Here is a 15,527-nt window from a genome sequence, read left to right on the forward strand (position 1 = left end):
GCGAAGAATCACGGTCCTGGTCTTCGGGTCCTTCACAGAAAAGCCAAGGGAGTCAAACTCAATAGAACAGTTATTGTCGCGAGTAAACTATCGAACAGATAGTAAGTTGCGTACAAGTTGAGGAGCGACAAGAACATTATTGAGTTTAAAAGTGTGATCAGCTAGAGACAAGGTAGAAGTGGCACGACTACAAATTGGGATAGAAGAGCCATTGCAGACGGTAATGAAAGACGGCAAATGGGGAAGGCGGGAGAAAAGGATACCATCATTGGAGGACATGTGCGATGTCGCTCTGGTATCGAGCACCCATGGATTAGCGCCCTGAAGTGCCATCTGGTTCAGGGTGGCAATGAGACCCGCCTAGTCCTAGCCACCTGGCGTAGGGTAGCCGGCGGGCGCCGGCGCAGGAGGCTACACCTGCGACGGTGCGAAGGCAGTGTGTGCCTGAGGGAGCGGCGCCATGGGAGGACGCCATTGCTTCTGTGGGCCCCAGGCCCACGGGTTGAAGCAGATCCATGGGCTGTTGGGCGGGGCACCGGGTTGCGTTCCACTCTAGGAACCCTGGCCGCCGTGCTGCTGTTGGTTGCGGCCACCGCCGCGACCACCACCACCACCGCCACCGCTGTTGCCTCCGCCGTTGCCGCCACCCTTTCTGCCCTTGCCCTTGCCCTTGCCACCGCCACGAGGCTGCGAGGACGAGGGCGTGGAGCGGCAGGAAGGCGAGGTACAGGCAACCGTAGTCAAAGCGGCAAGGGCGGAGTTGGAGGCGACCTTGTTGTCATTGGCGAGGCGGAGTTCCTTCAGACGAAGCATGTTCACTGCCGAGGTGAAGGACGGCAGCGGCCTCGTGTTGGCGATGAAATCGGCGGTGTTGGAGAGGCGCGGGTTGAGGCCGTTCAGCAGGGTGAGCACCAGCTGATGGTCCTGCACGGGGTGGCCGACGTCGCGAAGAGCATCGGCGTTCTGCTTCAGCTGCGCGGTGTAGGCTTCGATGGGGAGATCACCCTGAGTCGAGGAAGCGAGCTCCTGGTTCAGGATGACAGCGCGCGGCTCCTGGTTCGCCTGGAACAGATCACGGATGGCCGTGTAGAGGTCGCGGGCGGTCTGATCCGGCGCCATGGCAAGGTCAATGACGCCATCGGAGACGGAGCCGTACATCCAGCTGCGCACACAAGCGTCGGGCTGATTCCAGGTGGGATCAGCCAAACGGGTCGCAATGGTGCCGTCGATGTGACCTAGAAGGCCGAACTTGCCGCACATGGCGGTGAAGAAGGCGTTTCACTTGTTGTAGTTGCGCAGCCGGAGGTCGAGCTCGATGGGGACGTGGGTCTTGACATTGACGGAGGCGTACGGATTGACGAAGACCGGAACGACGGAGTCGTGCACGGCGGGGAGGGTGCCCTGGCCGGTGCTAGGGCTGGTGGCCGACGTGGTGGAGGACGCCGACATGGCGCTAGGTCAGGGACCAGCGCGGCAGCGGCGCAAGCAGGGGGCTAGCGCGGCCTGGTGGGTGTTGGAAGTGCGGGCCGGGCGGCGGCGCACGGGAGTTAGGGTTGAGGAAGGGGTGAGACCAGGAAACTAGACCCGGACTCTTGATACCATGTAGAGAGATAGAGATTGGGGAAACACCACACACCCTGATGGGGGGTGACCTTTCATATATAGCCGAGGCGGCTTGATGTACAAGTAAGAGTCTACAAGACTTAGAGTATAAGGCAAGTCAACTATACATATCTCTAATACTAACCATATGCCATGGACAACACATCAATTTTGTTTGTTTATTAGAATTCATGCAAGTTTTAAAAATGGAGAAAAAAAGAAAAGGGTATGGACTGGACGTGTCTGGAACAGCAGCTGCATATTCATTGCCGAAACATGGTGCTATACAACAGGGATTTTTGGCACTAAGTATAGGCACAAATAAATGTATAGTCAGTCAAGCACCTCTGAACCTCGGACCATTGGTGCAGTAATCTACATGGATAAGTGCCCATTCACTTGCCTAATAAACTTCTGCATTGCGACCTGATTTAAACAGACACCCCTGCAATTCAGATGGAGGATTAATCGCGTGGGACCATGAAGCACCTTTTTTCTTTCCTCATTTTCGAATGTGATCTAGGCCTATATAACTAAGAGGTTCTGGCAGCTTTGAGTTGAGACAGAGACAGACTGATAATCACTCATGGTGTCATGGCATATGAAACTCTAGTGGCATCGTATGGCACTATGGCATGGGCCTGGGAGGCACAAGGAATTTCTTTCCATCTAGTTGTTACAGCTGAGCTCTTGAGGGATGGACAAGGCCAGAAGCACTGACTCATTTTCTCTAACAAAACACCAAATCCCTGTAGACAACAAATTCAATTTTATCTTTCTGTCGCTGAATCACGTTGTACATTGTAAAGTGACTTTGTTCAAGGAAAAAGAGGTGTTGTGCCAATGCATGTCAGATCTGAAGTAGTCATTAGTTTCAAAAGAAAAAAAAAAGCAGAAGAAAGGTTCTATAGTAGTCCAGAACGCACATGACATCAGAAATTGCGATGGCAAAGATGCAATAAAAAGTAAAGATTCCTCAAAAGAAAAGGAAAAACAAACATGGAAGAAGGCACAAAGATCTTATCAGGGAAGAATGATTCGAGTGAATATGACTCTGAAGAAGATCTGCATGAAGGCGTGACGAACTCCAAGGAGTTCCTTCTCATCTGAACTTCGAACTGAGCAGAAAGAATAATCGAACAATTACAGCATCACACTTCTACACTGAATTTGAATTGATTGTTTGACATCCATTAAATGTGGTACATATATAAATTTGTTGGATCATTGGCACCTGAACCATCAAACACGTCTCTAGCTAGGGCCCTTAATCTTCCATTACTTGATAGAAAACAGAAGCTTAAAATCATAATCAGAGGCGGCTTAGCTACATTTCTTCGCTGAAGATCTATAAGAGATGGACAGATTATTGGTTAATTAGATACCACCCTTAAACACTTGATTAGATCTGACCCCTAATCGGAAGACTCTAAATTGTGCCTCTTATATAACAATTAATGGTTGTTGTGCATTTAATTCAAATCATTAATAGCTGATTAATCTACATGCTGCCCTACATTCCTCCATTGACAGATACACTAGCGTCGAGCCATCAATGCAATGGTTGTTTCAAGTTGAACTGCATTTTGAATGCTTAACACAGTAAGACATAGTTGCATTCAATCTGACTGTATATGTAAACTTCAGCTTCTTTTTCGTCGCATGATTTGATCTTTTTGGCATATATAAAAGAGGTGACAACAGCTTTGGGATGCGTGGGAGTGACAAAGAACTCTTGGAGTCATGGTGAATGCCTCCTCCAATGGGTGGGAATCTTCCGTGACTTTGCTATTTGGTAGGGCTAGGCGGTATCAGGAGTTCTATTCATGCGTCTCTGTCTTGTTGGGGTCCACTATATCTGTAGTAGCCTTGTAGGTAGTATACAAATAGATTTGCAGTGGTTCATGATCAAACATGGGCATTGTCCTATGTATGTTAGATAAGTCTCATATTTGTGCATCTATGTATCCATCTATATTACTAGATATGGCTAGGTATAACCCCCTTGGGGTGATCTCGACCATTGATGGAATCACACGGCAGATTTCCTGGCTTCCTGTGGCCGCCTAGGTAGAACCAGGGTTAAAGAGGTGACTTGGCCCATTTTGTTAGGGAATATTAGAGGTCAAGTCCCCCGCTCCTATACATGTAACTCAAACCCTTTGAGCCAGGTTAATGAAATTATATCCATTTGGGCCAACACTGTTTACTAGCTATGCATGGTCCGATCCCAATGTCACATTAATTAACAGGAAGAAAATGAAGGGGTTGGACTAAATACTAATGGTCATGGTATGAAATTATTTTACCAACATTGCATCCCTGAGAAGAATTCATCAAACAAAATGAATTGAACTAGGTATAGGATTCGAATATTATTTGATAGATATTGAAAGGGGCTCAAGGTGGTTGACAGTTTAAAAGGTTGGTGAAATTAATTATTTGATTTAAAAAGAGGGTACTGAAGTCATAACTAGGAGACGGCATATTGTTTGTTTTCATGATCAGCATAAATGCTCCGAGTAAACTTGAATGGATGGTTATACTGCAAGTTTTGATGTAAACGCTGAATAAAGGTATGGATCGGAAGTAGTACATACTGCACATATGCACAGTACATATGGAATCAAGTAGCTAGTACATATACACAAATGCATCATATATTGTGATCTCTTTAGCTTTGTCTATAAATAAAAGAGCAGCTGGCTCATCATATGCTGCAATTTGTGCGAGATTACCTAACGATTCAAGGCGGCTGCTGCAGTGTTTTTTTTTTTTTTTGCAGTGGTACATAAGGGACTAGGAGGCATTCGGAGCTCTTATGTTGCAGCCCTTTCCGTAAGTTGGTACTTCTGCATTCATGTTCTGTTCGGAATTTCATCTAAAATCAACTCATCTAACTGATCATCTCATTGATCTTACAGGATACTGCAGTATTCATCATACTAAGCATGAATACAATGTATTCAGCTTCTCGAAAAGTCGGACAGAGTAGGGTTTGGTAGGAACTCACATACTAGCTGTGCGAATGAGCCAACCATAATGCAGGAGAGAAGGCATGTTCATAGTTTGAACAGGAGGAAAGATCCACAACGATGAGCTGCCTTTGTTCGGATGATTTTCAAATACCCTAGATTAAAAGGCCGGCTCCAATATTGGGATGTTAGGGAGATGGAATAGATCTGACGCGGGGTTCTACTGTGATGTCAACCATAGCCTAAGATTAATTGAAAGGCTGGTGGACTTAATCAGGTCGATTCCAAAAGAGAACCACGTGTCTCCCCGTCAGATACGTACATGCATATGCATGTCTGGTGTGCGCATTCAGTTTGCGAAGTACACAACTAGTGACTAAACATGTGCAGCCCTGAATAAGAAATTGATTGGATGGTTCAACCTCCATGATTCTTCACGTAGGTGCAGGAAATAATCAGATAACACATACTGATTTGTTATATATAGGTAGTCACGGTAACATGGTATATAAAAAGCAAGCCAAATAGCAGTAGCTAGTGCTGCAAACCAAGGGAGATGAACCTGGTCACGGAGGCCACTTCAATGCTTCTGCTATGGAGTATGGACTTTGGTGTAGGAGGTATCATGAGCTCGTGCATTACATGTGTTGTAGGTTCACGTTTGTCAACCATGGGCAAATTAGGTTCCGCTAAATAGACCACACCTTTGTCCAGGGGCGGACCCAGGAATTGGTTAGGATGGGGGGGCTGATCCAAGCTTGAATAGAAGCTTAAGTGTTTTGCATCTTTAATATTTGTATATTTTTTCTTAAGCCTCCATTGATTTTCTTAAGCCGCTGCCCCACCCCTAGGTCCGCCACTGCCTTTGTCGGTTCCTTGGTCCAGGCGATCACTAGCAAAGTTCTTCGGTTCAGTGGAATCCTCGCTTGACGCGCATTATTATTGGCACACTGTCATCTTCAGGAGTCCAGACCTAGGGCTGTGGGATGCCACAAAAAGTTCGAATGTTCGATGATCGATGACCTTTGTGCCAACTGACCTTCCGTTGATGATTGTAAATAGGATTACCTACTGATTATCACATGTAAAAACTCAAATCAATGACTGATCGTGCCTCTTCTATTTTCAATAACTAACTTTTATTGATCCATCTGTAACGCTAATTTGGTGTTGTGGTATAGTGAGTGATTAAAGTACTTCTACTATATATAGCTATAATAGGGATGATCGAAATAACTACTCATCCTGGAGGTCTATAAAGATTATTTTTAGGCAATGCCATCGAGATTATTAGGAGCAAAAAAAAAAAACATGAGCAGTCATGGAGTCAGCTTCATAAATGAAGCCATGGTGAGCGCCGGTTCCTAATATAAGAATAGGCATGGTGAGTCCGCTTGCAATGGTAGTCGATCTGCTCGGGGCATCAGGATTTCTGTTCTTTCTAACCACCTTTGACATTCTGCAGCGTGTTAGGATTTGCGGTCAGTGAGGGGAATGAGGATATTGTTGGATTGATCTCCTTCCTAATAGACCCAACGGTCTATTAGGGCCTTAATCCGCGCCCTGATCGGGGGCGCCCAACCCTTAATGGTTGGTGGGCCCCGCTGCACAGCGCCAAAATAAAAAGGGGGTGAGGGGCCGGCGCACACGACACGAGGTTCGTCGCACCGCCAGCACCCTCACTCACATTCCCTAACCCTAGTCGATCTAAAGAGAGGCGCTGGAGCAGTGGGAAGTCTCACCGCCGCCACCATCAACCCTGGTTCGTCGGCGGCGGCGCCGTCGTCCACGACAACGCCGCCACGACTGTGCAGCTGCTGCATCGCTCGCCGCTGCCCTAGAGCAGATCTTCATCAGCGAACCTGTGATGGCCGCCTCAAGCTCCTCCGGTGGTGATGGTCTCTCTCTCCCTCTCTCTGTACTCTAATGCACTCTCTGTGTTCTAGACCTAGGAACTCTTTTGCACTTGTGAAAAAGGAAAGATTGAAGATACCCCTCTTGATCCGTGTCTAGTCGATCCTAGAACCCTAACTGATATTAACAATGGTATCAGTCGTCATGCTAGTGCATAGATCCAGTAGGGGAAAAGACGGATTCGTCTGTGAATCGAAAGAAATCGAAGGAAAATAAAGAACATGATGCAAATCGAAAAGAACAGAGAGAATCGATTGCAAATCGAACTCAAAAATGCAACCCTAACCCTAATCCTAGAGGTGAAAGTGCGCGGAGCCTACCTAGTCCGCGTGTCACTGCCGCCGCCGGTGCGTGGGACGTGTTTGCGCCACCGCTCGCCGGACATCTCGGCACAGAGAAGCCACCGGCTTGCCGCTCCGGGACGCTGGGGTCGCGCATGCGGGGTTCGAGAGCCTGGCTCCGTCCACGGCTAGCTCGACGGCGGCTCGCTCACCCTCTGGCGAGCGCGCGCGCCGGCGAGCAAGCCGCGGCGGCGCCGTCCCGCCCGCTCCGCCTGGCCGTCGCCTCCACTCCGTGGTTGCCACCGCTCACGAGGAGAGAGAAGGGGGGGAGAATGACCTAGGGTTTGATGGTGAACGGCGTCGCCGTGGGTTTTGATCCCGCAGAAGAGGCGGACGGCCGTCGGATCTGATCCGACGGCTGTGAGAGCTCCGCGGCGTTCCGGGCCGAATGAGGCCCAGGCGGGCGAGAGCGATAGGCCGGCTTGGTGGCCCACCCGTTGGCTGTAGGGCCGAAGGCCTGGCGCGGCGCGTCACGGGCCGTTTTTGGCGTTGGGCCACTTGAACAGTAAAAGATTTAACCATTTTTCTTTTTTTTCAGAAGCATTTTTTGAATGGTTATGATTCTAATTTAATCTCTATTCAATTTTGCACCAACATGTTTATTGTTTAGAGATAAAAGTTTATAGTTTCGCTTCTGGAAATAGAAATTTCTACATGTTTCCGCTAAGTTTATATAGTTGCTTTTATACTTTAATTCGAACCAACGAGACAATTAAAGTTTAAGAGCATGGTTAAAAGGTTTTTTTTTTTTGAGGATTATGGTATTGTTAATTTTCTGACCAACGTTGTTAATTACAATACTGAAATTTTATAGTTCTTGTGCATTTATTTCTATTTCTGCCCAACGGTGATATAGATTTAATTGCATAAACAGTTGTATGTTCTATTTTGACCAACGTTGGAATTTTACATGCAATTATTGTTATTAAGTTCTCACTATTTTTTGAAATTTTCTGCGGGGATGAACTTGATGGGATTCATCAGTCACATCCCGACTCTAAAAGGAGACAACTATGGCGAATGGATCAAGAAGGTTGATCTTGCTTTCGTCTGTGGAGAAGTGGATGAGATTATCACCACTCCAAAGCCCACTGAGCCACCGGCTCCAGTGAGAGGAGATTCTGACACTGATGCTGAGTGGCAGAAAAAGCAAAGGGACTATGCTCCCTTACAGATGGCTTATGATCTCGAAAAAACAAAGTGGAATAACGCCAACAAGAAATGTGTGGCAGTTATAAAGAACGCAATTGATCCTAACATTTTGGGTTCAATTGGAGAGTGTGATTCAGCTGCTGAGTACCTTGCAAAGATAAAGAATCAGTTTACTGGTTCTTCAAAGACTTATGCTACACAGATCATAGAGCAGTTGATCACAAAAAGGTACTATGGCAATGCCGGTACAATAAGAGATCATATCATGGGGATGTGCGCTTTGAACTCCAAGCTCAAACCAATGGACTTGGATCTTAAAGAAGAGTTTATGGTGCACTTGGTATTCGCTTCTCTGCCAAAAGAGTTTGCAACATTCGTTGTAAACTATAACTCACAGTCAGAGAAGTGGAACATGGAAAAGGCAATTGCCATGTGTGCACAAGAAGAAGATAGACTCAAGAAACAGAATGGTGGGTCTGTCAATTTTGTGCATAATAACAAGAAAAGGCCTTTCCATGCTGCTTCTTCATCTAAAGCTAAAGACAAAGCCCCTATGCCACAAAAGTATCAGCAACAGCGTCAGCAACAGTGCACTCCAGCTCAACATGAGTGCTTCCACTGCTTTGACAAGGGGCATCGTAAAGCAGATTGACCCGCATATTTAAAGATGATAATGGCAAAGAATAGTGAGAATGTAATTTCATTTGTTAATGAATCCCTGTATTTAAAGTTTTCTAAATCTACTTGGTGGATTGATTCTGGTGCAACTGTGCATGTTGCAAATTCTTTACAGGGATTCCGTTCGACAAGGACTACACTAAGAAGCGAAAGACAAATTAAAGTCGCGAACGGAGTACAAGCAGATGTGGAAGCTGTTGGCGATGTCTCCCTCGAGCTAGTTAATGGTTTCATGCTTGTATTAAAAGATGTTTTATTTGTTCCTTCGCTTCAAAGAAACTTGATCAGTGTATCACGCTTAGACACAGATGGTTTTGGTTGTCATTTTGTGAATGGCAAATGTGAACTATGGTTTGATAATAATTGTATTGGTGATGCTGTCCTTTACAATGATCTTTATTTATTATCTATGCGTGATAAAGTGCATTCTGTATGTAATGTGAATGTGAATGAATCCTTGTCAGAGAAAGAAACAAAGAAAAGAAAGAGAACTCAAGATACTTCATCGAAATTATGGCACTGTCGTTTAGGCCATATTTCGAGGGGGAGAATTGAAAGATTAGTGAAAAGTGAAATTCTTCCACAGCTAGAGTTCTCTGATTTTGAACAATGCGTTGAATGCATTAAAGGAAAATTTGTAAAGCAAATTAAAAAGGGTGCCAAACGAAGTGCAGGAACGTTAGAAATAATTCACACTGATATATGTGGACCGTTTCCTGTGAAAAGTGTGGATGGCTATGATTCGTTCATAACATTCACAGACGATTACTCCCGCTATGGTTACATTTATCCAATTAAAGAAAGATATGAAGCATTGGATAAATTTAAAATATTCAAAGCTGAGGTTGAAAATCAGCTTGACAAAAGAATTAAAATAGTAAGATCAGACCGTGGAGGGGAGTACTACGGTCGACATACCCCTTATGGACAAGTTCCTGGACCTTTTGCGAGGTTTTTACAGGAAAATGGTATAGTTGCCCAATACTCTACACCGGGGGAGCCTCAGCAAAATGGAGTAGCTGAAAGGCGCAACCGTACACTAATGGATATGGTGCGCAGTATGATGAGTTATTCCTCATTGCCATTGAGTCTGTGGATGGAGGCGTTGAAAACCGCCATCCATATTCTCAACAGAGTGCCAAGCAAATCGGTGCCCAAAACGCCGTATGAGCTATGGACAGGAAGAGAACCCTCACTGACTCACCTACGGGTCTGGGGGAGGCCTGCTGAGGCTAAAGTGTTTAATCCAAATATTGGAAAACTGGATCCCAAAACTGTAAGCTGCCTTTTTATAGGCTATCCTGAAAAGTCGAAAGGTTTTTGTTTCTACTACCCAGACAGACATACAAAGTTTGTAGAAACAAGACATGCTTTTTTTCTAGAAAGTGAAATGATCAGGGGGAGCATGGTACCTAGAGAAATTGACCTTGAGGAGAAGAGGGTGTATGTGCCTACTCCTATGATTCAAGAGCCTTTTTTCTCACTACCTATTGATGCTGCGCCAAAAGTTCCTGAAATAGTGACGTCAGTACCTTCTTCGGTTGTTATTGCGCCAACTATTCCAGTTATTACGGTGTCAACACCTGTCGCAACTCCACTCATACCAACAGTGAGCGAAGGTTTGGAACCTGTCATCCAGGAACCACCTGAACCCGCGGTTGGACATGAGGAGGAGGTGCTACAGCCCCCTATGGAAAATGTGCCAGAAGTTGAGGCACAAAATGTGCCACAAGCAGTAGCTCTTAGAAGGTCACAAAGAGAAAGAAGGTCGGCTATTTCTAGCGACTATGAAGTTTATAATACAGAAGAGGTTCATATGGAGGGTGATCCCACTTCGTATGAAGAAGCCATGAGAAGTATTCACTCATCTAAATGGCTGGAAGCTATGAAGGATGAGATGAAATCAATGAGTTCCAATGGTGTTTGGGACTTAGAGGAAATTCCTAAAGGAGCCAAAACAGTAGGCTGTAAATGGGTTTACAAGATAAAACATGACTCCAAAGAGAATGTAGAAAGGTTCAAAGCACGACTCGTGGCAAAAGGCTTTACGCAAAGAGAAGGGATAGACTATAACGAAACTTTTTCTCTGGTTTCGTGTAAAGATTCCTTCAGAATTATAATGGCATTGGTAGCACATTATGACTTAGAGTTACATCTGATGGATGTAAAGACGGCATTCCTTAACGGGGATTTGTATGAAAATGTTTACATGGCACAACCAAAAGGTTTTGTCGTGAAAGGAAAAGAACATATGGGGTGTCGCTTAAAGAAATCCATTTATGGATTAAAGCAAGCCTCTAGGCAGTGGTATTTAAAGTTTAATGAAACCATAAGAAAATTTGGTTTTAAAGAAAATGAGGAGGACAATTGCATTTATGCAAAGTTCAGAAGTGGAAAATTTATTTTCCTGATCCTATATGTGGATGACATTCTACTTGCTAGTAGTGATGTTGGTCTGCTACTGGAGACAAAGAAATTCTTGTCCTCAAATTTTGATATGAAAGATCTCGGTGAAGCTTCATTTGTTTTGGGAATTGAAATTCACCGAGATAGAACAAAGGGGGTATTAGGACTGTCACAAATGACATACTTAGAAAAAGTTCTAAAGAAATACAATATGCATATGTGCAAGCCTTCACCTGCTCCAATAGTCAAGGGCGATAGATTTGGGAAATTTCAATGTCCCAGGAACCAGTATGAGATCGATCAAATGAAAGTGGTTCCATATGCTTCAGCTGTAGGAAGCATACAGTATGCTCAAGTTTGTACATGCCCTGACTTAGCTTTTGTTACCGGGATACTTGGCAGATATCAAAATAATCCAGGACAGGCACACTGGATTATGGTAAAGAAAGCATTACGTTATGTGCAAGGCACAAAAGGTCTCATGCTAACATACAGAAAATCTGATTCCCTAGAGATAGAAGGGTACTCAGATGCGGATTTTGCGGGGGACATCGATGACCGGAAGTCCACGTCCGGTTATGTGTTCACACTCGCAGGGGGAGCTATATCGTGGAAAAGCTCCAAACAAAGCGTCACTGCGTCATCGACGATGTACACTGAATTTGTAGCATGTTATGAGGCCTCAGGGCAGGTTGAATGGTTAAATAAATTTATACCCGGTTTAATAGTGGTAGACAGCATTCAAAGACCACTCAGAATGTACTGCGACAATGAACCAGCAGTGTTTTATGCTCACAACAATAAGTCAAGTGGTGCTGCCAAACACATTGACATAAAGTTTTATGTTGTGAAGGAGAAAATCCAGAATCACTCTATTACACTCGAGCATATAAGTACAAAGAAAATGCTTGCGGATCCGCTAACTAAAGGCTTACCACCCAATGTGTTCATGGAACACATAGCCGGCATGGGTTTAAGGAAAAGCCTGTGATTTCTGGAGAATAAAAAGGGCCCAAAAGATAAAGAATTTGTTTCAAAACAGTGATGTGTATGATAGCTGTTGAGTCTATCGGTCTTGGACCGTGACGATAAAGCATGCTCTATTTATCAATCTGTGATGGAACAACTAAAGGAAAAGTTTCATGTTAAAGTATAAAGTTAAAGTACAAAGTGAGAGGAATGAGGATATTGTTGGATTGATCTCCTTCCTAATAGACCCAACGGTCTATTAGGGCCTTAATCCGCGCCCTGATCGGGGGCGCCCAACCCTTAATGGTTGGTGGGCCCCCGCTGCACAGCGCCAAAATAAAAAGGGGGTGAGGGGCCGGGGCACACGACACGAGGTTCGTCGCGCCGCCAGCACCCTCACTCACATTCCCTAACCCTAGCCGATTTAAAGAGAGGCGCTGGAGCAGTGGGAAGTCTCACCGCCGCCACCATCAACCCTGGTTCGTCGTCGTCGGCGCCGTCGTCCACGACAACGCCGCCACGACTGTGCAGCTGCTGCATCGCTCGCCGCTGCCCTAGAGCAGATCTTCATCAGCGAACCTGTGATGGCCGCCTCAAGCTCCTCCAGTGGTGATGGTCTCTCTCTCCCTCTCTCTGTACTCTAATGCACTCTCTGTGTTCTAGACCTAGGAACTCTTTTGCACTTGTGAAAAAGGAAAGATTGAAGATACCCCTCTTGATCCGTGTCTAGTCGATCCTAGAACCCTAACTGATATTAACAGATATGATATCCAGGGGCTGCGTGGTCTCCGCAATGGCAAGGTGGCTAGAGATTATATGTCACTAGATAATTCAATTCAACCTCAATGGTCGGTAAGCAATCACCACTGGCTTTCCGGCATCAACCGAGACCACAGCACCTGACACATGTTCAAAGTTGCATCCTCTCGAATGCCATCGGCGGTGCGGTGCAAGGAGACAGATGACCACTAGCGGTGATTCTCAACATTGATTCACAATCCCACGTGACATCGAAGGTGCTGAACCCTTGTCAATCGACCGCCGAGGACCTTTGCCGACTTTGGATCCTCCTGATTTCCATGTTCTTGTATTTGTGGCGCTTGCTGGATCCTTCAAACATCTTCTTTTGCAAGTTGTATTATTATTATTATTATTATTATTATTATTGTTATTATTATTATTATTATTATTATTATTATTATTATTATTATTATTATTATTATTGTAGTCTCTCAGTCTATATATAAAAGAGGAGGAGAACTTAAAGAAGCTATGCCTTTTGCAAGTTGAGAGATGAATAAGCTACTAACTATCCATGGAAGAAGCTCTCCATGCCTCCATTAGCTTTTCTGTGGCACATAGGCCTAGGAGGCATTGGGATCTCTTACATTACAGCTCGAACAAGAGGACTGGTACAATTATTAAACAGTTTTGGCCTTACTTTCCCTACCTGGTGCTGGTGTACTTGTTAGCCTGGTACTCAGTGGAAGGTATCATCATGCTGGTGTAAGTGAAGCTCAAAAAAATAAGACATGGTAGATGTATACCAGTGCTTGTAACTTGCAGCATGACAATGGTTGGATTGGCACAGAATTTGAGGTCAAAGATTGGATAGAAGGTCTACACGCATGGGTGGGAGGTAGATCGATCCATAGCTACCCCTTTGAATTCCGGTCGTTCATTTCAGTGGCTGGTGAAGGAGAAAAGCATGCTGGCCAAGGCAGATAGAGAACCCATGAGCTTTGTATGTAAGGTACGGTGGGGATGATCGATAAATGTTCGAACTGATTCATTGATGTAACAGCTTGATTATTTAACTAAGCCGATCATTATGCGATTTTCGTGGCTTTTTAAGAGCAATTCGCTATCGATCGATATGCAAAAGCTATATTTTTTGTGGAAGATATATAACCAGTGGTTAAGCACAAGTAAATTCAAACAGACGATATGGATCCATGAGTAGTATTGCTAGATCTGGATCATCCCAGCAATTATTTATTCAATTTTTTCGCCAAGTGATCACGTAATTAAAGCACGTACCACCGAAAAAGTTACAGTTGAATAGATGGATTAAACATTGACGTCCGTACATCATGTGGTGGTAGGTCCATTTAAAGGAACAGATAATGGATGCACAGATGCTGGTGCTGTAGCTGAGAGGTGAACAAACTACTCACAGAGGAGCTTTGAGTTTGATGTGACACCTAGGCCTCAGAGGCATCGGGATAATTAATCTCCCACTGCTGGGAAGGGATAGGGAGCGTCAGCAGCCAAGGATGGCATATTGGCATGTTAGGGACCAGATTGCACTTGATGCCACAACAGGATCTTATCATTGCACTTGCTTGTCTGAATATCTGAGCCGATGAGCGACACAGTGACCCATACAAAACTTGAGTGGTAGGTGCTATGCTTGTTGAAGTTGAAATAATAGATTACTAAGTTTGAGTGAAATTAAGTGCAAAATAGCAATTTTGAACTTGACAACTTGATGAAATTCATTTAGCATGTTGTTGCGGAAGAATTCATGCATTTAGCATATTGATAAGAAATCTCTTCCAAGGTCATGTATTTGATGTTTCGTGTTTTAGTCCTATCATTTATTCTTCCTCCTTGTATTTTTATGGTAAAATGGTCATTTTGGTCCCTCAAAATTATCCTAAGGGTCAAGTTTGTCCCTCAACTTAATCAGCCAATTTAGTCCCGCAACTTTAATTTCAACTCATCCTTGTGTTGATACTATATATACTCCATAATAATATGAGACAAATAAGCAGTCATTTTACCCTTGATTCCTTCTTCCCTCCTCATTTCTGCCCTTGATTCCATCTTCCTCTCCTCATTTTTGCCCTTGATCATCTCATTGAATCTTACAGGATACTTCAATATACATCGTACTAAACATGAATACATTGTGTTCAAGTTCAGCTTCTCGAACAGTCAGACTGATTAGGATTGATAGGAACTCACTAGCTGTGCGAATGAGCCAACTATATATAATGCAGAAGAGAATGCTGCACACTTAGAGTTTAACATGAGGGAAGATCCACATCCACAACGATGAGCTCTCTTGGTTCGGACGGTTAAAAGGGCAGCGTTCAGTGCGTGAAATACACAACTAGTGAAACACGTGCAGCTCTAAATGAAAAATTGATTGTATGGTTCCAGACCTATCATTCTTCACGTATATAAATGAGGGACCGAAACCGGCGACCAGGGGCGGTATATGAGAGCCGATCAAAATTTCTTCCGAAATCGATCCGTCGGCCTATATCCCTGAATCACCACAAGCCCTCAAGAGTTCTGGGTGAAGTTTGGAATAGCTAAACCAGAACAAACAAGCCCTAGACCGAGCGAGCGAAAACTCGGAAGCAAACGAGAAAATCAGCAGACCTGGCAGACACAGACCGGTCAGACCGCCTACTCAGACCAGTCAGACCGGTCGGGCTGGAAATCGAAATCCCAGACCGGTCAGACCGGTTTCACCGAC

The 15,527-nt window shown here is 44.7% G+C and overlaps 1 protein-coding gene across 1 annotated transcript; it reads right to left on the bottom strand.

The window, feature by feature from the left end:
- Window positions 1-552: 552 nt before the first annotated feature.
- Window positions 553-1,260, bottom strand: LOC120668005 (keratin, type II cytoskeletal 1-like). Its single transcript, XM_039947970.1, has one exon. It carries the CDS (start codon window positions 1,258-1,260, stop codon window positions 553-555), a length of 708 nt encoding a protein of 235 aa, XP_039803904.1.
- Between the last annotated feature and the right edge of the window lie 14,267 nt (window positions 1,261-15,527).

Source organism: Panicum virgatum, chromosome 3N (genome assembly GCF_016808335.1).
Source record: "Panicum virgatum strain AP13 chromosome 3N, P.virgatum_v5, whole genome shotgun sequence".
Taxonomy (NCBI): domain Eukaryota; kingdom Viridiplantae; phylum Streptophyta; class Magnoliopsida; order Poales; family Poaceae; genus Panicum; species Panicum virgatum.

Bases quoted from the DNA above. Each gene is read 5' to 3' on its own strand.
- LOC120668005 (XM_039947970.1), bottom strand. From the start codon at position 1,260: ATGTGCGGCAAGTTCGGCCTTCTAGGTCACATCGACGGCACCATTGCG.